Genomic DNA, 24,612 nt, shown 5'->3' with positions numbered 1-24,612 from the left:
TTGTTACGAACTCGTATATTCCGTACCTCGGGCTACGTTAACCAGTCGACTAAAGGGTCCGACCCGTTAGCCAAGGGCTACCAAGCCTATTCATCCGTGATCGTCACATTATTTTGGCCATGGTGGTAAATTGTGCCGCCGAGGTAGAAAGGAAATCAAAGAGAATAGAGATAGTGGTTGAAACAGCAAGAAAGTTTTTGGATATCGTGGGAATTACATGAGAGGAAGTGTAAGGGCTGTTGAGAGAGGCTTTCAGGTCATCTGAGGGCCTAGACTGAGAAATCATATTAGAGAATGGAATGAGGGGTGGGGAAGTTTTTTTTTTTTTTTTTTGCAATTTAGGAGAATTTAGCCACAACACGACAGTTGGTGGCGATCACGCTCTGCCCAGTTGCAGTTCGACATAGTAGAAGAAGAAGAAGAAGAAGAAGAAGAAGAAGAAGAAGAAGAAGAAGCTGTTGTTTTTTTAAAATCTAGACTTCAAATATAAGAAGGTTTTTTTTAGCGTGCGCATTTTTTCTTAAATTCAAGACTTCAAAAAAATCACACAAAGGTTGATGCTAGATCCAACGGGGTGTAGGCACATCAGCAAAGCCAGTATACTCTAAAACAACAGAGTAAGCTAAGTACAGTACATCAAACATGGCAAAGACAATGAGAACAAAACAAGAAAACCGAAATTAAAAAGAGATAAATTAAAATAAAATAAAATGGACAAAACGATATTACAGGGGTTAAATTACATTAAATTGATCAAATGCAAAGAATATTTTTGGGGCAGGAAGAAGAAAAGTTTTTTTTTTTAAAAAAGAAGACGAAGAAGGTGATGATGATGATGATACACTCCCAAACAGCAGGCGGCAGCAGAGCTACCTCAAGAAGGAAGCGTGGTTGAAAGCAAAGAAGAGAATTCCTGACTTAGCCTCGGGTTCCACCTCTTTTTCACCATGAAGTAAGTTAATATCTCGGCACTATACATATTATTTCAGTTTTCCTTTATAATTCAGCCAAAATGTGCACACCATAGTTTTCATTTTTGTGTTACTTGGGCAGGCTCTCAGCACATAAATAATGCTAACGCCTGTGGTCTAACGTAAATGTTAGCATTTGTCGTTAGCTTCCAGCATGACGTGATGTTGTGTGGATGTAGGGACCGAACACAACATCTTGTTTTCTTGCGAGGACAAGATAACAAAATGTAACGGTTACCTTATTTTTTTGTAAATTCATTTTTAATAAAGAAAAAAACAAAAGAAAAACAAATGTAGCTACATGCGTCGCATCGACTCACACACACACCTTTAAAATAGACACATTGGCTTGTTGGTATCTCCTGCAGTGTGTCAGCAGATAGACGAAGGACTAGTTAAAGAACACAGGGTGTCCTGCGGTTCTCTAGCAACAAACAAACAAAACAAAACCGCCTGATTCTGGTCAGAAAATTGATTAATAACAGTCATGCGCATCACTTGCTGAACCCAAACCTCTCTGTTTCCTCGTCTGCTGTTAGTCCCCTGACGAAGGTGAAGTTGATCAACGAATTGAATGAAAGAGAAGCGGATCTCGGCGTAAAGGAAACGGTGTCTTGGCATTCCGAGTACAAGGATAGCGCCTGGATATTCATTGGTAATAAAACGTACACGACTGCAAGGGACACATAAATACTGAAATCTGATGATTATCGGGCCTGTGTAGTTTGATGGTTGGAACACTGCCAGCTCGAGAGAGTCCCATCACTTTGGAGTTTGATGGGAAAAGGTGCTCTTTGAGCTGTGAGGGCAGGGTTAAAATGCACATTGTGATTTGTGATTATTGTTAATGTCAGGGGGAAATAATTCTTTCACTCATCTTTTCGTTTTTTGTCAATCTGGTTTCTTCAAACAACATTTTCACAATTTACAACCATGGAGAACGTTCAGCTTGAAATAAAAACGTTTCAATATTCCAGAGATATGACAAGCTTTTACTAATCGAGGAAACTGAAACCACGATATACCTTTAAACATAATTACCTAAGTTGCCAAATTGTTTTTTTGTTTGCCCCAGGAGGGTTTCCCTATGAGCTGACAGAAGGTGACATCATCTGTGTCTTCTCTCAGTAAGTACTTCACAAATTTCATATAGTTTTTATACTGTGTTCTTGTACCATGAAAGAAATGACCGTTTACACATGATTTCTGTTGCTGCCTTATGTTACTTTTGAAAATTTGCTCTGTGCTGTGTTTGATGAATTTTCTTGTTCCACCGACATAAACTTGATGAATGAAGGCTTGGAAATCTCTCCTGTGCGAGTCAATATGAGTATTTCACCCTCCAAATAAATAGTCAGGGTGGATCAAAGAACTTTGTTAGTACTAGCGACTTTTAATGAAGACAAATAATACAAATGTGTGAATGTTTAAATTTACATTACAGGTGTGTAGTGAATGCCTAATTCGGAACTTCTTAAAATGAGTTCAGCTGTGGTTTCAGTTTGTCATTCACCAGTTTGGCAAGAAACAGGGAGACCAAGAGCCAAAGCCATTTCTTTTGACTACAAAATAATTATGTCAGTGAGAAGGGAAGTAGCGGGGATGTACATTTTAGGAAGGGCATTATTTCCGCTGGGTACCACATCCTGCTGCTGGCTCTAATTTCTATCTGAGAGTTTTCTTTCTAGTTTACTATTTACTGTTTTTTTTAACCTTTTCCTCCAATTTAGGTATGGAGAGATAGCCAACATCAACCTAGTGCGTGACAAGAAGACTGGTAAATCCAAGGGTTTCTGTTTCATCTGCTATGAAGACCAGAGAAGCACTATTCTGGCTGTGGACAACTTCAACGGGATTAAGGTAAATAGTTTTACTACTGTTACCACATAGCTGAGGATGCACTGATACCAGGACTGATATATGAAATCAAGCTGATTTAAGTAACAGCTTTAGAGAATTTTCTTGATGTTAAACAGAGGAGGCAATCCATCTTGAGTATTTTTTTTAACTTATGTGTGCTTCATAATTGCACCAGACTGAAGTAGGTAAAATGTGTGAGACAGTAGGATGAGCGTCACTTTCCCCATTACCACCATCACAGCTGGCCAATATCAAGAGGGTCAAGACTCAGGTACACTTTCAAGACAACACCCCTTAGATCCCAGAATAATTGAATAGTTTCTGGTCGGAAAAAAAGAACACCTTACAAAAAAAACACATGTAAAGATGTTTAAAAAAAAATCCCATTAAAACTGGTGACATAATCACCATAACATGAGGTGCCAAATTATTTTTTGTCTCATCAGTTAAGGTTGGTTATGAATGCCATCAACTAACCACATGATACTAAATATTTTACTGAGGCTGGTTAGACCATCTCTACCAGCCACTCAGACACATTGGTCATCTGTTGTTATAGGGTTCCACCCTGATTTCAAAATGCACTTGTTAGTCAAATAATAGAATTGTTTTTGTCGATTTTGGGATTAGCTGGTTGGTGTTTTATCACTGTGTAAGTGTATATCAAATGAAAGGCTTGACCATTCACATAGACCATCTGACTTGCTGTCCATCAACCTATTTCTGTCTGTCTTCCACCATGTCTGTGTCCTATCCTGTGTTAGGGTCCTATTTAAGTTTATTCATACAGTCGTTCATTCTTTTTTTTTTTTCAATCCATGTCATCTAGCGTTCTCTGTATTAATCAATCCATTGTGTCATGTTTCTGTTTTAGATTAAAGGCCGGACCATTCGTGTGGATCACGTGAAAGACTACCGCCCCCCCAAAGACTCCGAGGACATTGATGATATCACTAAACAGCTGAGGGAAGAAGGCTGTGCCCCCAAGTTGCCTGGTCCCTCGTCTGAGTCGGAGGAAGAGGAACAGTATGTGGTCCCTGTGAAGAAGTCAAAAAAAGGTGAGAAGAATTCAATTCAACAAGAGTAGGAAGGAGTCCGATATTTCTAAATGTTATTTTGTATTTTAAACCCAAAACAAAGTTTTCCTTAAATACTTACAAGCCCTTATCCTCTCTTCAAAGTCTGTTTGTGCTACTATTTAAATATTGAGGTTGTCATTGTGAAATGGCAGCAGAACTCTCTATATCCAACTTGTGCCTAATAATTCTGTGCCCCAAGCATAAATAAATTTAAGTGAGCTTTAACCTGAGGAGCGGACCCAAACTTTGATAATCAAGATATACAAATAAAGTTGACTTGACTTGACTTGTGAACACCCACCCTAATCACAGTGTTATAAACATGTTTTCTTGATGGCAAGTAAAAACAAATCTTTCATCATTTCTTATAATTGTTTTGAATTCAGTTTGCTCCCATTACATTAAAATATATCACCTGACAGCAAGACTATCTGCCCCGGTGTAATCTAATAACACTAACAAGTCTTTGTGGTCATTTTTAGACCATGTTGGCTAAGAGAGCATTCACCCAGTAAGAGGCTACTGAATGATTATTCAGTATTTGTGCTGTAACAAAAAATGCCTCAGATTTGTAAATGATCTCTTAAAAACACACAAAGCACCTCCAGTGATGTATCACCTACAGTCTTTAGAGTTATTAAGCGAAATGAATATAAAAATGCTAAATTTGACAGCAACCTCCTCTTGACTCCTTTTGCAAGATTCTAGAGCGGTTATTCCCATCTCAATGAATGGCTTTTGGGGTTTGGTCTTTTTTTAAAATTCTTTTTAAAAAATGTCTCCAAAGTCCATTCATACTCTGCTGGTACTCAGTCATGTGTCATGGAGATTGTATGCAGGTTTTCATTCCAACCCCACACTACACCAGCTGATTTCATTGACGGAGAACATATTCAGCTGGAAAAGGGAGGACTAATTGGGGAAACCAGCTGCTGTGGTGTTGGGTTGGTGCTGCGTACAATGTCCACAGCACATGATTATCTCAAAAGCGGGAAAACTTGAACGAGAATGTTTGCAAGAACAAATTCTTTTGTCAGCACTTTGTTACCATCAGGTCCCTTTAGGTTACAGAATAAAACCCAGTTATTGCAAGGAGGCGGTACATGATGGAAGGGTATGCTTATGTGAATAATGATCCTTTCTAACTCTTGGCTTTCTCTTCCAGATAAGAAAGAGAAGAAGAAGAAGAAGAAGAAGAAAGAGAAGAAGGAAAAGAAAGAAAAGGAAAGGGAGGGGGCGAGGCGGTCTGAGCAGTCCTCCTCATCACCGCTTCCTCCTGTCCGAGTCAAGCAGGAAAAAGAGGACACCAGCTATGAAAAATACAGCCACAGGAGGGCACCAGAGGATGACAGAGTGGCAGTTGCTGAGCAACGCAACCCCCGCTCAGAGAGGCGGGAAGATGACAGGGGGTCTCATGGTCGCCATGGAGACCAACGGAATGGGGAGGGCAAGAGAGCTGTCAGGGAGGAGAGAGGGAGCACAGAGCAGAGGGACAGACGCACTGACAGAGAGAGAGACACAGGCAGGGAGACGAATGGTGACAGAGGCAAGGAAAGAGAGAGGGAGAGGCCAAGAGAGAAGGGGAGAGAGTGGGAACCTGACAGAGAAAACGACAGGGTGAGAGAGAGGGAGAGAGACATTCGCAGGGAGAAGAGCAGAGAGAGGGATGGAGATAGGAGTAAAGACCGTGAACGTGAGAGAGCGAGAGACGGCGATAGAAGAAGAGAAAGAGAGACAGACAGAGTGAGGGAGAGAGAATGGGAGAGCGATAGAAGAAGGAACAGTAAGAGGGAGGGAGAGAGAGCGAGGGAAAGCAACAGACAGAGAGACAGATAAAGGTGAAAAAAAGGCAGGAAACATGGAGGCAGCAGTCAGGTGAGAGCTTGCAGGAAATACCAAGAGCAGTGTTTACTATAACTGTCACCCATTTGCAGAAAGCCAGCTGATAGTTCACTCATCTCCCAAGCTGTGCAGAGGTGTTTACTTTCACAACTGCTCATAGTTCTTGCAAGATTGGGTGTTAAAAGAATCTTAGAATTACTCCTGGCCAGTTTTGACAGAGACCTTTTCCATGGTCCTCAACCTGTTTGTCCACAGCAAGATGGAAGGATGAGTTCTTGGCGACATAGCAGTGAATGACTGTGGTTTGGCCAGAGAACAACAATAGCAGTCATCACATTTTATGTTTTTGGTCGTCCCCTGCCTTCAGTCGTCAGTAATTGGTTCTGTCGTCATCATTATCATCATGGATGCGGTTTGATAAGATGTCTTTGGAGCTCAGCATCAACACTTATGGTTATTGCTTCCCTTTCAACTGGGTACCTGGACCCTAACCCTAAGCTTTGGATGAAAAGCGCTCTGAATGAAGTCCCAACCAAATGCTGTTTTCAGGGAGAGAATTTTAAGTGATTTTATTTATTTATTATTGGGTTTTTTTTAGGAGTTTCTATTTTGGGGCATGCAGCTCTCATTTGTATAATGATTAATAATTTTAACCTAACCCAGAGATATTCCTTTGGCATGTTACTCTTATTTTAAGGTCTGATGCGGACATCAACTGATGGTTATTAACTTCACTGCAGCGATAGAGCTGAAAGTTGTTTTTTTTTTTCTCTCTCTCTCTTGATTACGGGAACAATGGGGATGGTTTATCCCAGCATATGTGAACTAACTGGAAAGGTCAGCCCCCCCCCAAAAAATATCTCTGATTACAATGTGTGCAGGGCGAAGGTCTGTTGAATGCAGTTGTAGAAGTGAAGCAAAGGTTGTGTACAAATCTTACACAAGAATGTAAATTGAAAAGGACATTGATTTCACAACAAAATGCAACATAATAAAAAGTACTGTAATTTAACCTGTTGTATGAGGCTTTGGAGAAGCGTGTCAGGAGGACAGTATTCAGAGATAATCCATGTAAACCACTGACTGTCAGGGTACAAACAGCAACCAAACAGTTTAATTCCTGCCTGTTGGTATTTGCTCGTGAGCGACAGGTAAAGAGCTTGGTTGACCGTGACATATAACTTTTATTTATTGGATTTCAAGTGATACAGACCAAACATTATATACAGATAATACAAGGCGAGGACTCCAGAAATATAGAGGCAACTTTAAATGAAACAGGACATTAACAACAATCCCCAGAAAAAGTCCCGCTCTTTAATATCCAGACACCGGAGAGCCTGTCGACAAATACAAAGACAGAAAAACAAAAACGACCAGAGTTCATATGACCAATATGAGCTTTTGAATCTTGACAACAGGATTTCAACATTTAATAAAGGTTTTGAGTTTTCTTTTTAAACTCCCGAAGTCGGGAGTTGCAGAGAAGTATGTAGGAGTGGTGCAGGATATGTATGAGGGAAGTTTGACAGTGGTGAGGTGTGCAGTTGGAAGGACAGATGGGTTCAAGGTGGAGGTGGGATTACATCAAGGATCGGTTTGAGCCCTTGTTTGCAATGGTGATGCACAGGTTGATGGACGAGATCAGACAGGAGTCTCCATGGACGGTGATGTTCGCGAATGACTGTGATCTGTAGCGATGCAGTTTGAGGAGAGCCTGGAGAGGTGGAGGTATGCACTGGGGAGAAGAATGAAAGTCAGTAGGAGCAAGACGGACAACAATGTGTGAATAAGAGGGAGGACAGTGGAATGGTGAGGATGCAAGGAGTAGAGGGGACAAAGGCATATGAGTTTAAATACTTGGGGTCAACTGTCCAAAGTAATGGGTAGTGCAGAAGAGAGGTGAAAAAGAGAGTGCAGGCAGGGTGGAGTGGGTGGAGAAGAGTGTCAGGAGTGATTTACAACAAAAGTGTACCAGCAAGAGTTAAAGGGAAGGTTTCCAAGATGGTTGTGAGACCAGCTATGTTATATGGTTTGGAGACAGTGGCACTGACGAAAAGACAGGAGGTGGAGCTGGAGGTGGCAGAGTTGAAGATGCTAAGATTTTCACTGGGAGTGACGAAGAAGGGCAGGATTAGGAATGATTATATTAGAGGGACCGCTCAGGTTGGACAGTTTGGAGACAAAGTAAGATTGAGATGGCTTGGACATGTGTGGAGGAGAGATGCTGGGTATATTGGGAGAAGGATGCTGAATATGGAGCTGTCAGGGAAGAGGAGAAGAGGAAGGCCAAAGGAGGTTTATGGATGTGGTGAGGGAGGACATGCAGGTGGCTGGTGTGACAGAGGAAGATGCAGAAGACAGGAAGAAATGGAAACGGATGATCCGCTGTGGCGACCCCTAACGGGAGCAGCCGAAAGTTGTAGTAGTAGTTTTCTTTCAAAGCCAAACCAACATGGCATTTTCCTCGCGCTTCACTCAGTGTCATGTTGTTGCACAGGGACATGTTGTCAGGGAACTGGTTGCTACCTGACAACCTTCCTGATTGGTTGGTTGCTTGTCTACTACACCACCCCTTGCTGGTCCCTCTGTGTTGACGTTTTAGCCAAATGCCTTAGTATGATTGTAGCATTAACATGCTGTCAGTCATCCGGCAGTCAGAGAGACCAGACAGGAAAATGTTAAGCACTTTTTGTTTTTTGTTTATATCCATTTCTGACTTTGTAAATATGTGGATTTGCATCACAAATTCGTAAACAACAGCAGCAGCAGTCCCTTTAATAATACCAGAAGCTAATAAAAGAATGCAAGGACTTTTATTTTCTATTGCCCAAAAAAAGAGGCAGGTCCCGACTTCCCATCCTGGTGTCGCAGGTAAGTCGACGCTGGTTTCAGGCTTCAGGTGATTCGAGGCTGTTGTTGTTGCTGTTGTTTTTCCCCCCCCTCAAAGCTTGGCGGAATTGACCGGAGTGTCCTGGACCCAAAGTCATAGCACATGTATATTCGTTCTATAATCCAAATGAAATGAAACCTCAGATGACTGATTTTTGAGCTGAGAACTTGTTTGCCTTTTTGTAAATGGCGAACTGCATCAGTCCTAGAAACAAGCTTAGCACTTCCGAGATGACGTTTTACAGACAATTTGTAGAGGAGCAAATCCGTTTTCCAGCTCCCATTGTAAGAAATTGGACACCCGACTGGACATCTGGCCTCGCCCCGACCTGTGACGTAATCTCAAGGGGCCTGATGCGTCATTGTGCTGAGTGCGTAGAAATCTGATCCAAGTAGAAAATCGCTGCTGCCTGTGCATTGGGGAGGGATGATTGGGTATTGTGTTTCATATGAGGTGAACACGAAGACGAGGCTGGTCTGGTCCATAGTGTAAGAATATACATTTTCCCTCTCCGTACAGTACAGTTGGAGGTTTTACTGCAATACCAGCATGCATGTATGTCCGTCGGGGGGGGGGGGGGAGAAAGAGCTTAGTCTTTTGAAATAGATTATTCACTCGGCAATAGACTACAACCAAGACTAGGACTTAGACCACAATAAAAATCTTGCAGAAATCTATTTCTCATTCTCTCCTGCATCTCCATAGCCTGAGTCCCCATATGCTTTGCTCCTGCTTTTTCCATTTCCAACAACCCACCTTTTCATACTTTGTTCAAAATAGGACAAAGTAAGGGTAAGAACGTCTTTACTACTATAAATCTAGAGGTAAAACATTGACAAGATCCTGTTGACATTGTTTGATGAGCCTTTTGAGTCTTTATGTGTGTTTACAAATTGAAACGTTGATCAGAAACGTTCTAAACCACATTAACATTGGGCCTCTTCATCAATCGTACGAACAAACGTGTTCTCACACACCCATGGGGTTTGTTCTTTAGCCCTGAGGTTTGTCTCAGAGACATTTCTAGAACCCGGGTGACCCCTGAACGACGTCTTTGCAAGCCCGGGTGATTGCTCGTTGCAAGTGGTAGTAGACACTAGATGTTAGGTGGAAGGAATTACAAATAACCAGCAGGCTTGCGATTGTCAGACAAACTTGAAAGCTAAAAAAAATAAAAAAATCCATGGGTGTGTAGGAGAAAATTGTACGAACGGTTGATGAATACGTCCTTGTCTGATCGACCCGGCTTTGTGAAAGGCTCCCAATGAATTACTAACTTCATCCCTTTCCCGTGCCAAAGGTCAGTATTGTAACGTGCATGGATAAGAAGACACGCTGGCCGCTGGGTCCGACCCTTTAGTCGAGTGGTTAGCGATGTCTCCTGCGGTGCGGGCGATACGGGTTCGCTTCCCGGCCGCGGCAGTTCCTGTGGTTGCGTTGTTCCCCGAATTCGCTACAGTATTGCAGCGAATTCAGGGGGCAGTCTGGGGGACCGTGGCCACAGCCGGGACGCGAACCCGTGTTTTCAACTCCGCAAGCGACAACGTTAACCAGTCGACTAAAGGGTCCGACTCATCACAGTATTAACGATTCCGTTTTTTTCTTTTTTGGTTCCCTCAATTACCAGTTTACTAAACAGACATGAGGAAATCCCATAGAAGCACGACCACACTGTGTCTTGGCGACAACATTGGGCATTTTCATTATCTTGTATGGGTGTGTGCTTGTTTTCTTCGATTCTTTGTTTTTTTTTATAGTGTATCTCGTTTGTTAAGCCCAAGAAGTATTCGTTTAGAGCCCGTCCGTCTCCGCCCACTCACACGTTCATAAAAAGGGTGGTGGTGGGGGGGGGGCGCAATGGTAGTGGCGTAGTAAAACATCACGATGCTCCACCTTCTCACCAGTCTACCCAGAAAGTTTAGTTGGCCAACGCCGGTGTGTCGCCCCTCTACTCGCCTCGTATTTTATTGGTCTGACGTGCTTGACCCCAACATGTGTCACTACGTCACGTGGGTCTCGGTATCTTTGGTGGCCACATATGACGTAGACAAATTGGAGGGGGGGAGGGGTGATTGTAACGTGTGACTTCCCTCAGATGCAAGAAAATGTATAGACTGTACCCCACAAAGCAGCCATGTGAGGCTCCTTTATGAGCAGGGCAAGCACTCTACGACCCCAGGACCACACCAACATGTTTTCAGCTCAAAAACGTGAGGAGAAAAAAAAACGTTTTGCTATCCAAGCAATTCAAATGTCCTGCCTGAGTCTGAATCTGAGAGGCTGAATACCAGGAATCCCAAACCTTTTCAAATTGTTTCCTAGACACCATCGGTGTAAGAATTCTGTCGTTTCACCCAACTGGTGACAAGAGATTGATTGTTCAGCCAATCTCGGAACCCAGAGGCTAAATTGTGTCACGACGATTTGCTAAATGGGCCTCTTGCTCATCTTTCATGCGTACAGATTTGTTCTTACACACCCATGGAATTTATTTATTTTTTAGCTCTCAAGTTTATCTGACAGACAGTTGCAAGCCTGATGGTCATTTGTAATTCATTCCCCCTAACATCTATTGTCTACCTCTTGCAACAAGCCATCACCCAGGCTTGCAAAGACATCAGTGTTAGCCAACTGGTGTCTAAATTCAGGGGTTACCCAGGTTCTACACTGGTCTCTGAGACAAACTTCAGGGCTAAAATAATCCCATGGGTGTGTATGAACATATTTGTATGTACGAACGGTTGATGAATGAGGCCCAGTCTTCATAGTCCCTATACCATCCAGCTGTTTTGAGCCCAATTGAACTGCTTACAGCCTTATTGATGCGGTAGTTAACCGTGGGTAGAGGAGGCCGGGACACATATCTTGAGGGACTTGACATTTGATGACATTTTTCCAAGAGAACAAAAATCTAGATAAATATTACGTTTGAAGAATTCAAAAGTTGGGGCATATATGATTTGCTCAAGGGCACTGTCCCTGGATTTATATCCGTCAATGGAAATAATGAGCCCTACAACAATGATCTCCCACAAAACAGGTTTTCCCTAAAAGCCTGATAGATACTAAGGGAATGTCTACCAATTTTTTATCCCTTAGTATATCATGACAACGGTGCACATTTAACTTGAGATGATGTAATGGAGCACAGCTTTAAAGAAATAAACTCTGTATTTAGATACTCGGGAGACATGTGTAGTTCTAAAGTGGCATGCTCCTCCATAATACCGATCCAAAAACACATTTCAACTTTGTGAAATTGACTGCCACAACAAAGAGGGTGAGATGCCTACTCAATCGAAGGGGACACCTTTAATCTGCCTGTGACTCACTGACCACTGCTAACACTAGTAATCACATTTGCCAACCTGGAGACTACTACAACATTGATGGACAGATGACTGTGGTTGTCACATCTGGTTCACATCTGACCCAGAAAAATGCTGTCTTTTGAAAGTATGGCTAATACAGCTGAAGAAAATATTTATGCATTAAGACAAGTAGCACAGAGAAATGGAAAAAAGTGCATCTGTTTCTGATATACAAATGTCACAGGATTCGTTTCATTCAAAGTTTAAACAGGAAGGTCGTATCACTTCTTCACAATGTACAAAACACATATCTAGCACATTTGATGATGCTTATGGTGACGCATAACAGCTCTTCAACTCGTAGCTTAGATGCCCTTTGGGAGATACTGAAGCACAGATGTTAAAGACTTTCCACCACTCTATGACAGATGTCTGATGAAAAAAAAAGACCTAATTTTAGTATTTCAAAGGGAGGCGATCACGATTTTCAATATTATCTCTATAAATGTCACAGGGACAACACTCCATTAGCAGGCATAAAATTGAGCGGTCTTCTGTTTGTACTTAATTTTATTGTGAGTAGACAAATCCAGTTAAAGCTTGCCGTCTATAAATGGCATTCAGTGACATTCACTACAACGGCTGTATCTAGCATTATTTGCATTGTCTTTATGCAATGTAGCCTATTCAAAGAATCTCACCACAAATTGCAGCAAACCTCCAAGTAAGGATTGCAGTTTTCACATTCATTGATTGTTCACCAGTGACGTCATTGGTGGACACTTTTCTGCTCAATTTCAGCAGCAGTCTGTTCAGTGTTATGGCTGCTAATGGAGTGTTGTTCCTACAGCATGGAGAGATAATGTTGAAAATAGTTATTGTTTCCCTTTAAGGTTTCCTGAGGAGACAAGATAGTCATACTGCCCCCTAGTGTTTGTGTTCAATGCTTGGTGACAAGAGACACATTTTGTACAGGGAATTTTATACAAAAATCACACTTCTTAGTAAACTGGTTGATTGGCCATAAGTGGGCCAAAGGCAATATTATATCTAAAAGTACTGTTTGCTGCCAGCCTTACTGTAGATTGTGATTAAAAAAACATTCTAAAAATAGCCATTCTAGACAAGTTTAGAACGTTGTCAATAAAAAAATGAATGTTGAATTTCTTCTAAATTCCATTAGTGATGACAAATATTTGATGACCATTTCTTTAAATTACAGTCCTTAAGATTTGCATGCAAACATATGTCCTTTGTGATATTTTATGGTGCCGTCTAATCTACCAATAACCAAACCATGAGTACGTTGAGTAAGACAATCCCCACAAAAATGGCATGGTGCATAGTCTTATATCTTCAGTATGGCACCATCATGTGGAGCATGTCAGGTAGAGCCCAGTTTAAAGAAGACCCTTACTTACAAATACAAGAATGGTTAAATCACACTTAGCCATGTTTTTTTTTCCTGTTTAGCGGTGGGGAAGGTGCTGACAACAGCACTAGCGACTATTAAATTTCAAATAGAGCTATAAAAGCGCTATATAAAATGCAACTTGATTGATTGATTGATTGATCTGAGATTTGGAGAACTCAGATGCCACATGCAGTTACCATGTATCACCATAAGTGTCTCAGTTAAACACACAGCATCTCTGGTATTAACTGTAAGACTTTTTCGTTAGCTTGCCACAGTGGCTCATGGCTAAAATTTTCACAGATGCTTTCACTGACAAACAAGAAAAATCTCTGAGCAAAAAGTGGGTATCTCCTCAGCTGGCTATTAAACATATCAGCTAAAACATAGTTGTTTTTTTTTTGGGTGGTACAAAATTGTTCACTCTTGCAGTGAACTGAAAGCATTTTTTTCAATGTCCCAAAATACACCCATGATATACAAAATGGACACAATAAAAGTTTAGACTTAAATTTTGAAAGTACTTCAATTTTAAACAACAGAGCTCAATCGGTCTAAATTAGGCCCACATTTATTGCTCATAATTAGCACTGTATGATAGTGAAAGAAGAAAAATCCTTAAGACTTGTTTTTATTTAGCATAAACAGTGGCAAATGCAAAGCTTTTGTCCATATTTCTATTTATCAGAACATGGGGAAAAAAAACAATTTGGAGGTAAAGAATTGTGGATTCCAATGTTTTATAGTTAAATATTTTGGAAAAACTGCACAGCACCAAAGAAAAAAATTGAGGGGACCCTCTAAAACCCCACCACAAAAAGCCTATTGCGAAAGAAACAGTATCATTTCTATCACAGTATCATTCATTTACGACCATTTAGATCCAACGTTGATTAGTCAGACATGCCCAGACTACAATGACAGACGAAGAATATTAAAACGGCAACAGCAGGTTAGAAAATTACCTCGAAAACTTCTGTACAACTGGGTGATGGCAAACATGAATACAGTTCAAAAATCAGCATGACAACAAATCATATTTTTTTTCCTTTTTCTTTTTTAGAAAATATACTGTCGGTACAATATTCATTTACAATATTTCAAATATTTGCTAAAAAGTCAGCTGTGTAACTGAGGTGATTAGAGAGAGCAGTGTTTCCAATGTAATTTCTATACAGCAGCAGTGCTCGAGCGGGGTGGTGGGTGGGGTGGGGTGGTGGTGATTGAGGTTCCACATCTGTCCCCGATTTGGTTTCGTGGTTATGGTCGTAGGGCAGCTTGCCGTTATATGATATATTCTGCTAGATGCTTACTTACTAAACACTAACCATTTCCCCACTTAGAAAACACTGCTGTATTCAAGACCGGGGGCGGGGAGAGGGACTTGGTTGAATTCACTTTTTTTGTGATAGTGGTGGCCATGTTTATTTTTATTTTTTTGCTTTTGGCAGAGCAGTGATGCTGTATGAACCGAGGGGGGGACATCTGAGGAGACTGAGGGTCTGTGGTAACAACGTGGAGCCCAGCATGACAGCAGTGCCCTGATGGGGTCTGGTGAGGTTAGAGATGTCAAGAGGTACCTGGTGGACAAGCAAATTCTTTTTCTGTTCTGTGCAGTTGCCCTATTGCTACCAGGGTTATTAAATGAGGATGAGGGAAGATGAGAATTAATTCAAGCCGTTCCAGCGTTTATAAAGCAAAAAAAGAAAAAGGAAAAGTCCTCTTTATTTAAATTTCTTTGAGAGGAATAATTTAAGTTTTTAGTCGTATTTCCCTGGGCAGCTCGTCAGTGAAAAGCCTTGTGTGGACGCTCCCTGCAGTGTGGAGCCTCCCTTTGGACATAGAAAATCCTAGACAAGAACAGTAGGAGGTTAGCTGTAGAAAAAGTAAGGCCTTGGTGGGTAAACAGCAAGAGGAGGAAGAGAAGGGGTAGTGTGAGGATTGTCCTCAACTTTACCGCTTTTATCTGAGATTGTACACAGGCTAATGATTAACCAGTTTCCGCAGCACAGTCTGTGACAACAAAGAAGGTGGAACAAAGAACAATAATAGGCGCCAAAATACCATATTGTTTTTTTTTCTTTTTTAGTTACAAACCAGCGGACAATTTATACTGCAATGTCATACACTGGACAATAGGTTAGACAGATTCAGGAAAAAGTGCTTATTGGGTTGGTATTAACATTGAGCCAAAATGTGAAGAATGAAGAGATCATGTTGTCGCTGCTCTGCCAGATATGCCCATTAGGTACAACTGCAATAAAACATGACCTGCATTCACCTGCATACTAGTACATATATACATTATATACATACACTTTAAGCTAAACCCTGCTTCACATTTGCACAGTTCTACGGATTCACATTCAGGAGCAGACTGGTATGAGTTTCAATGTGTGGCTGAAGGTTGGGTGCCTTGCTCAAATGGGGTAGGTTGAAGGGGGAAATAACTTTTTTCATTAACTTTGCTCATCCTGACTTTTTGGGCTTTCCAGATAGTTTAACCTTAGACCTTTTGGATATAGGCCTGCCTCTTTAGTATAGCCCACTAGTCATCATTCAGACAGATGGCAATGAAACAGTGACATGGCCACAATACTAGCACAACATTACAGGATGCCCTCCCAAGACAAATTATATCTTGATTTCTTTGTTGTCTTAAAAAAAATAAGTGCCTACAGGGTTTACATTTCAATACATTTTAGATTTTTCTTCTTGCAACTGGCTTTGGATGAATTTAACTGTATGCTTACTGGGCCGCCAACATCACAGTTCTCATTACCTGTTTAGACAAGTTAAGTCAATTTATTTTGTATAGCCCAATATCACAAATTTCAAAATTTACCTCAGGGGGCTTTACAAGCGATACAACATCTTGTCCTTAGAGCCTCGCATTGGATAAGGAACAACTCACAAAAAAAAACTTAAACAGGGAGAAAAATTGGGAAGAAATCTCAGGGAGAGCAACAGAGGAGGGATCTCTACCAAGACGGACAGACATCCGGGCAATTGATGTTATGTGTACAGAATGAAACACAATTTACAGAATACAACATAGACCAGCTCAACATACGCCTTAACACATACCATAAAGCCCTTGTGTCTACCATGCGCTTGGTTTTTAACTAGGAGTGTTAAATGGATGTACCTGGAAAGCTCCGACTGTGGTTACTGACACATTTTTTTCTTTTCTTTTACCCATTTGAAAACAGTTGAAAAGTGGTGTGTTTTCATCACTAGAGATACGCAAACGTCTAAGCATACTCAACTCTGAAAAACAGAAGAGGAGAGGTAGTAGCCAGTGCTTCATGAGAAGGCTCTGATTGACCGGAGGTTTACAGACAGTGACGGAACTACTGGGACAGGTGGGCTTGTAGTGGCTGACCAGAAAGAAGTGTGGTCTAGGTTTTGGACCTGGATGGTTGGTTGATGAAAGAAGGATAGTAGAGTCATTTCTATATGGGAAAAAGAGCTCCCAGGTGAATCTATAATCCAGTGAATTCCTGTTAATACATCAACCCGGTCAGCAGCATCCCACGGGGTAGGGGACATGATGGCTCTGTGGCTGCTGGGGGAGAGGGAAGGTCCCCAAAAACATTCTGAGGAAGACCTTTTTATAAAAATGTACAGGCAGATCAAACAGGCCACTGGAAGCAAAAACCAAAGACATATAGTCCCACAGCGTAAAGTATTTGGCTGCCACATGGTAGCACTCCTTGCTGAGTTGTTTGGTAAACCCTCGTTTGTCACTGAGCCATTGTCATTAAAAAGAAAAAAAACCCCCACAATGCCATGAAACAGTCGCGTTAGACATGATGTCCGCTACATGCCGGGCTGTATGGCCAACACAGTAGGACAGTGAAACACAGCACAGGACAGGACTAGATGTCCATCTCCCATCTTAAGACCATGTCACAACAGAGAAGTCAAACCAAACGCCCCTGTGTTTACAGCTACAACTGTTCCTCCAACATCACGGGCGTGTGCATGTGTCCACGATATTCCTCTAGAATACCCCGTTTATATCATATGTGTGTCTGTATGTACTTGCACATTTAGCCCCTCCCCGCCTCAGCACATGGAGATAGTGACATTGATCCCGAGGTTGCCATTGTCAGCAAACAGGTGCGCAATGGAAGTGTCGAACACCAGGCAGTCACTGTTCATGATGGCTGCGGCGACGCCATCATGGATGGAGCGAGGCGTGGCCTCCCAGGTAAGCCGACGTCTGTTGCCGTTGAGCTCCAGGCGGTAGGCAAAGCTCTCAGCCTGCTTGCGTGTGCCAATGAGAAGAACGACAGCGAAGAACTGCTGGTGGCCCTCGTACTTCTCCTGCTTCTCCAGCACCAACATGAAGTGGTGGCTGAAACACGACTGCATCATCACCCAGTCCACAGCACCAGGCAGGTTTATGTCCGTCGCCAGGAAGACAATGTCCTCCCCCTGCAGTGAGAGAGAGAGAGGAGAGAGTGAGTGAGAGAGAGAGAGATACACACAATGCAGGAGAGAAAGATGAAAGGGAGTGTGTGAGAAAAAAGGAGCGAGAGAGAGAGACACACACACATGAAGGTGACTGTTAACAGAACTATGAACAAATGGAGTGACAGATGGAAAAGGTTGAAGAGGCAAAGAAGAATGAAGAGAACAAAAACAAAGGAGAGAAAAGGAGAAGGGATGACAGAAAGCTGCAGAGACGAGCAGTAAATAAAGAAAGGAGAAGGATGTACAGATTAGTTCTAGAGCAGATTCTAATCTTTGAAAAGAAATGTTTAATTATCATATGATCAGCTGCAAAGACACTTTCTGCTTTAGGATCAATATAATTTGCAAACATTATAATTTCACCTAGTCCACTAACAACAGTAAAAGAAATAATGAAGACAGTGTTAGTCTGTCAGATTTCAGCCGGCTCACTACTGATGAAGACAAAAAGGGGTGGTGACCTGGAGCGTGGTGATGGACTTGTGGGCGTGCATCAGATGTGGCATGACGGCTTCCAAGGAGCCGTGCCACTTGCAGGTGGCCCCCGGACAGGGACAAGTGTACGGACGGAACTCACACACCTCCTCGTGCTCCGGTTTCTCACTGTGGTGGAGGGACAGCAGGCAGCCAGCCGAGGAGTACTGCAGGAGAGAAGGTGAGGGAGACGAAAGAGAGCCACAGAGAGAGAGAGAGAGAGAGAGAGAGAGAGAGAGAGAGAGAGAGGGAGGGAGAGAGAGAGAGTGGGGGGGGGGCAGGTTGGGACAGAGTCAATTCAAATCAAGTCAATTTTATTTGTATAGCCCAATGTCATAAATTACAAATTTTGCCTCAAGGGGCTTTAGAGCAACACAACATCTTGTCTTTAGACCCTCTCATCGGATAAGGAACAACTCCCTAAAAAAACCCTTTAACAGGGAGAAAAAAATAGGAAGAAACCTCAGGGAAAGCAAGAGGAGGGATCTCTCTCCCAAGATGGACAACGTGCAATACACAATTTACACTATACAACACTGAAAGAGGATAACAGAATTATAATGGTATTATAAAATGTATGAAGAATATGATGCGCAGGATGCCACGCAGTTGAGGGGAGAAAAGGAGGTGCGAGAGAAAGAGGAATGAAACGAATTATCCCACATCATGAGGTAGAATCAGTTGAATCTCAATGGGTCTTCTTTACAACAGAATTATTTGAGCTTAATGGTTCCATTACATTGATCTCAACATCTGCAATTAGGGTGGACTCATTCATTTAGAGAGAGCCAGCGAGTGAGATACTAATGTGAGCTTTGAAAGGGGGGGGGTATTGGGGTGGTAAAGAATGGGAGACAGCAAGCCATTAGAGCCAGTAGAGATGAGCAGAAAAGACAGGAGAGGATATGAAAAGGCATGATATGCAGAACCTGAGGGTTGGGGTGATTAAGCAGGAACTCCAACTGTAAAAACCCCAGCGGTTTGTAATAACAAATCAAAGCTGAGGCTTTGTCCTCTAACCAATGTCAGCCATGAAAATTGAGCTTGGCTGATATGACACGTGTTACTAGCTTACTGACATTATGTTCTCCTAAACCCAGACTTTTAATTTGTGTCAGGCATCTTTATTGTTCATCTAACTGGCCTCTATTCAGTATCATCGTATTAAAGGGAAATTGCTTTCCACATTGGTTTGAAAGGATAATAAAAATGTGGTGAATAGCAAGACCATTTCATTTATTCATCACTATTACTGTTATTTTAGCAATAAAAGCAGTGGTCCAAACAGTGACAGTAATAGTAGTTTCATCATCCTTAGTCATTATTTCTGGTACATCTCCAGTCTAACCAATGTCTGGAGTAAAAAGGCGCCAAGCTGATGCAATGTGTAATAGTAAGTTGTATCCCAGTGAGATCCAGGTTTACTACAAAGAAGATTAGTGGTATGAAATTGTGAATGGAAAATTTGGGAACAATTTGCAATACTAATATATATACACCAATCAGCCAAAACATTAAACCTGCCTAATATTTTGTAGGTCCCCCTCGTACCGCCAAAACAGCTCTGACACATCAAGGCATGGACTCCACAAGACCTCTGGAGGTGTCCTCTGGTATCTGGCACCAAGACGTTATCAGCAGATCCTTTCAGTCCTGTGAGTTACAAGGTAGGGCCTTCGTGAATTTTATCTTGCTTTTCCAGCACATCCCACAGAGGCTCCATCGGATCAAGATCTGGGGAATTTGGAGGCCAGGGCAACACCTTGCTTGAACTCTTTGTCATGTTCCTCAAACCATTCCCGAACAATTTTTGCAGTGTGGCAGGGTGCATTAACCTGCTGAAAGAGACTCCTACCATCAGGCAATACCATTGCCATGAAGTGGTGTACCTGGTCTGCAACGATGGTTAAATAGGTGGTACGTGTCAAAGTAACATCCACATGAATGCCAGAACCCAAGGTGTCCCAGCAGAACATTGCCCGGAGCATCACACTGCCTCCACCGGCTTGCCTTCTCCCCACAGTGCATCCAAGTGCCATCTCATCCCCAAGCAAATGACGCACACGCACCTCGCCGTCCACATGACGTAAAAGAAAATGTGAATCATCAGACCAGGCTACCTTCTTCTATTGCTCCATGGTCCAGTTCTGATGCTCACGTGCCCATTGTAGGCATTTTCAGCAGTGGATAGGGGTCATCATGGGCACCCCGATCGGTTTGCAGCTACGCAGCCCCATACACAGCAAGCTGCGATGCACTGTGTGTTGTGACACCTGTCTATCATAGCCAGCATTAACTTTTTTCAGCAATTTGAGCTACAGTAGCTCTGTGGGATCGGACCAGACAGGATAGCCTTCACTCCCAACACACATCAATGAGCCTTGGCCACCCATGACCCTGTCGCCAGTTCACCAGTTATCCTTCCTTGGAACACTTTTGTTAGGTACAGAGTACAGACCACTGCATACCCGGAACACCCCACAAGACCTTCTGTTTTGGAGATGCTCTGACCTGGTTGTCCATCACAATTTGGCCCTTGTTAAAGTCACTCAGATCCTTACGCTTGCCCATTTTTCCTGCTTCAAACATATCAACTTCAAGAACTGACTGTTCACTTGCTGCCTAATATACCCCACCCATTGACCGGGGGGGGGGGTGTAACAAGATAATCCGTGTTATTCACTTACCAGTCACTGTTTTTAATGTTTTGGCTGATCGGTGTATATGCACACAACCAATCAGCCAAAACATTAAAACCACCTGCTTAATATTGTGTAGGTCCCCCTCGTGCTGACTGACAAAACAGCTCTGACTCGTTGAGGCATGGACTCCACAAGACCTCTGAAGGTGTCCTGTGGTATCTGGTATCAAGACATTAGCAGCAGATCCTTTAAGTCGCGAAGTGGGGCCTCCATGGATTGGAATCGTTTTTCCAGCACATCCCAAAGATGCTTAATTGGATTGAAATCTGGGGAATATGGAGGCCAAGGCAACACTCATGTTCCTCAAACCATTCTTGAACAATTTTTGCAGTGTGGCAGGGTGCATTATCCTGCTGAAAGAGGCCACGGCCATCAGAGAATACCGTTGCCATGAAGGAGTCAGCATGGGCACCCACACTGGTCTGTGGCTATGGAGCCACATATGCAGCAAGCTGCATTGCACTGTGTTTTGACACCTGTCTATCATAGCCAGCATTAGCTTTTTCAGCAACTTGAGCTACAGTAGCTCTTCTGTGGGATCGGACCAGATGGGCTAGCCTTCGCTCCCGTCACGTATCAATGAGCCTTGGGTGCCTATGAGCCTGGCACCGGTTCACCGGTTATCCGTCCTTGGACCACTTTTGGTAGGTACTGACCACTACATACTGGGAACACACCACAAGACCTGCCGTTTTGGAGATGCTCTGACCCGGTTGTCCATCACAATTTGGCCCTTGTCAAAGTCACTCAGATCCTTATGCTTGCCCATTTTCCTGCTTCCAAAATATCAATTTCAAGAATTGACTGTTCACTTGCTGCCTAATATACCCCACCCCTTGACAGGTGCCACTGTAACGAGATAATCAGTGTTATTTACTTACCTGTCTGTCAGTGGTTTGAATGCTTTGGTTGATCGGAGTGTGTGTGTGTGTGTGTGTGTGTGTGCGTGTGTGTGCGTGTGTGTGTGTGTGTGTGTGTGTGTGTGTGTGTGTGTGTGTGTGTATATATATATTTATATATATATAGATATATAGATAGATAGATAGATAGATAGATAGATAGATAAGGTGGCATCATGTTGCGTTAGTTAAAAATGATTAAAATGAATCATACTAGATTAAGTTACAATCCTGAAGATTGTCATATATGCTAATTGGATTGGTTTTTTGAACACTCCAAATCCCAGAGATCTACACTGATGTCCTAAAACACATCACTGTGCACTGTATCATTTTCCCTATAATCTCCCAGAATGAGCATGTTCAAAAGCTTTCATATACTGCATATTCATTGATTAGCAATTGTGTTAATAAAGACGCTGGCGATAAAGTATGCAAAGGAAATTTTTTCGCTTGTGAATATTATAACTTTAAGTGGAATATTATTTGGGCATTCACAATCTCCCCGCAATGGCTACAACCACAGTGCAGGACATGCAGTTGAAATGCACAAAGTAGTGTTGGAATGATGAATGTCTACAAGTGGTATAGGCCAAGTCTCATGTCCATAATATGTCTTGAATTGTGTGACGTTTTACTGTCCCTGTACCATGCACGTCAATCCATAATATGGTACTGTGTTGGAGGTTCTGTTGTCCCTGAATGTGTCAGTGTCCATGTTCGTAACCAATGTGTCTCTATACTTACATTTCAACCACAATTAATGTGATCTTGTTACAGCATGATTCAACCGAACACAATAAAAAGAACCTGTGTGCAAATGTGTGTGTTGAGCTTGTTTGTGTGTGCGCACTTGAGTAACGAGTGCAGTTCAGAGGAAGCTTAAAAAAGCATGCTGTGGTCAGTTAAGGGGAGATTAATTGCGAAGCAGGCTGAGCCTTACTCTTTTTTCTCTTATACCGGAAATCGAGATGAAGGTCACCGGGGAATTTTTGTTGTCTTTGTTCCACTCGCCCTCTCTATCCCCACCTCTCCATCTCGCTCATCTTTTTTCCCCGTACTATCTTGCTGTACCCCCCGTTTCTCAGAGAGAGAGACTATAGATGCAGACACCATCATCTCACCAGCACACAGTGAGGAAAAGGGTTTACAGATGCGCATGTATAATGGCATTATGAAAACAACGTACACTGTTCAGAGGGAGGGTGAACCCAGAGGAGCAAGACCGCATGCACAACATCATTAGCTAGTCTGTTTGAAGGCCTTTCATCAATCAAAACATATCCACACATGGCCACAGAGTGCAAGAGTGAACCAGAAGTTTCTGAACACTTCCCTTGACATATTGCACACAGCAACAGGAATTCATCTATACAGCTTTACTGTATAGAGACAGGCACAACTGCTGAAACCGAATGTTAATTTTTGGACAGAAAATGGTCTATAATAAATTTTTAAAAAGACAATGGTCCAAGAGCAAGCCAGTAGCCTTACAGGCAACACCTCCAAAATCTTTGAAAGAAGCCAACACAGCTGTAAGGATGGTGAAGAGACACCGTTCTTTCAGGCAGCGCTTTAGGAGCAAGGACAGACAGTGACGACAGGATTTATCCAGGCTTTAACAGAGGATTAGGCAGGAGCGTAGCCATCTATTCTAGAGGCGTGCTGGCTGTCATGGCTGGTGCAGTATTGAATGGTTAGTACAATAAGTGGATTAGTTTGCGAGAGGTGCCATGCAGGGATGGATTTGGTTGTTTGCCTGAATGAAGAGAAGAGAAGAGACGAGAGGATAAGAGTCCAGCTATTGCGCGACACAGGGGTAGCTAAAAACAAACCTCATCTGTCAATTACTTTGACTGAGTGGGAGAACACCTGGCTATCTACTAAAGAAAGGAGGGAGACCATTAAATAGGTGGCTGAATGGCTGGATACAAACTAAAGGACGATCAAACCAAACTCCCCCAGATTTGGCAATCTTGACAATCAGAGGGGAAATCCTGAGCAAAGGCTTTGTCAAGGGATATGAACCAAACATCATGTGATACAATCAAGTGTTCACTATTCACCATCTTGATTCTCTTACGGATCAAGCCATCTGATAATATGAAATATGCTTGATACGACAACTCTTGCGCTGCTTCTGGCAAGTCCTGTGGTTTGTGGGGATCAGTCCGCTATTCCATTAGAGACCATCAAAAGCCAATAATGGTGTTGCTCATGAATATCCTAAAGATGTATGGGGATTATTCTGGATATACACGTCATATTCATAAAACACAGGCATTGACATACAATTTTGCTCCCACCCACGAACTGGCAAATAAGTACAATTTTAACTGGTATTTACCACATATTCAGTACCTTGGGGTTTAATTACCAAAAGACATGTCCTCTCTGTATGCCATAAACTATAATCAAATTAGTAAGAAAATATATAAGGACATGGATAGGTGGGCTCTGCTTCCCCTTGATATAGGCAGTAGAATTAGATCAATCAAGATGAATATCCTCCCCACACTACTATATCTATTCACAGCTCTGCCAGTAGAGATCCCTGTTAAACAGTTTAGAGATTGGGACAAACACATTTCTACGTTCATATGGAACAAAAAAAGACCTCGAATAAAATACTCAACCCTGCAGCTGCCTAGGGAGAGGGGAGGCATGGCAATAACCAAACTTGAG

At 42.3% G+C, this 24,612-nt stretch overlaps 2 protein-coding genes across 2 annotated transcripts in view; one reads left to right on the top strand and one right to left on the bottom strand.

Moving 5' to 3' along the window:
- Positions 1-899: 899 nt before the first annotated feature.
- Positions 900-6,745, top strand: rbmx2 (RNA binding motif protein X-linked 2). Its single transcript, XM_056285000.1, has 6 exons — positions 900-952; positions 1,511-1,626; positions 2,047-2,098; positions 2,702-2,831; positions 3,706-3,889; positions 5,076-6,745. The coding sequence occupies exons 1-6, from the start codon at positions 948-950 to the stop codon at positions 5,744-5,746; spliced, it is 1,158 nt and encodes a 385-aa protein (XP_056140975.1). The 5' UTR covers positions 900-947; the 3' UTR covers positions 5,747-6,745.
- Positions 6,746-13,994: 7,249 nt separating this feature from the next.
- siah2l (seven in absentia homolog 2 (Drosophila)-like) overlaps positions 13,995-24,612 on the bottom strand; it is a 59,566-nt gene continuing 48,948 nt past the window's right edge. The window contains exons 2-3 of the mRNA XM_056284701.1: positions 18,314-18,493; positions 13,995-17,813 (exon numbers count right to left, since the gene is read on the bottom strand). Of these exons, the coding sequence (XP_056140676.1) occupies positions 17,442-17,813; positions 18,314-18,493 (552 nt within the window). The 3' untranslated portion in view covers positions 13,995-17,441. The remainder of the gene's footprint in view (positions 17,814-18,313; positions 18,494-24,612) is intronic.

This window comes from Lampris incognitus, chromosome 8 (genome assembly GCF_029633865.1).
Source record: "Lampris incognitus isolate fLamInc1 chromosome 8, fLamInc1.hap2, whole genome shotgun sequence".
Lineage (NCBI taxonomy): Eukaryota > Metazoa > Chordata > Actinopteri > Lampriformes > Lampridae > Lampris > Lampris incognitus.
Note: the sequence above shows the minus strand (reverse complement) of the source record. Positions and strands in the feature narration are given on the sequence as shown.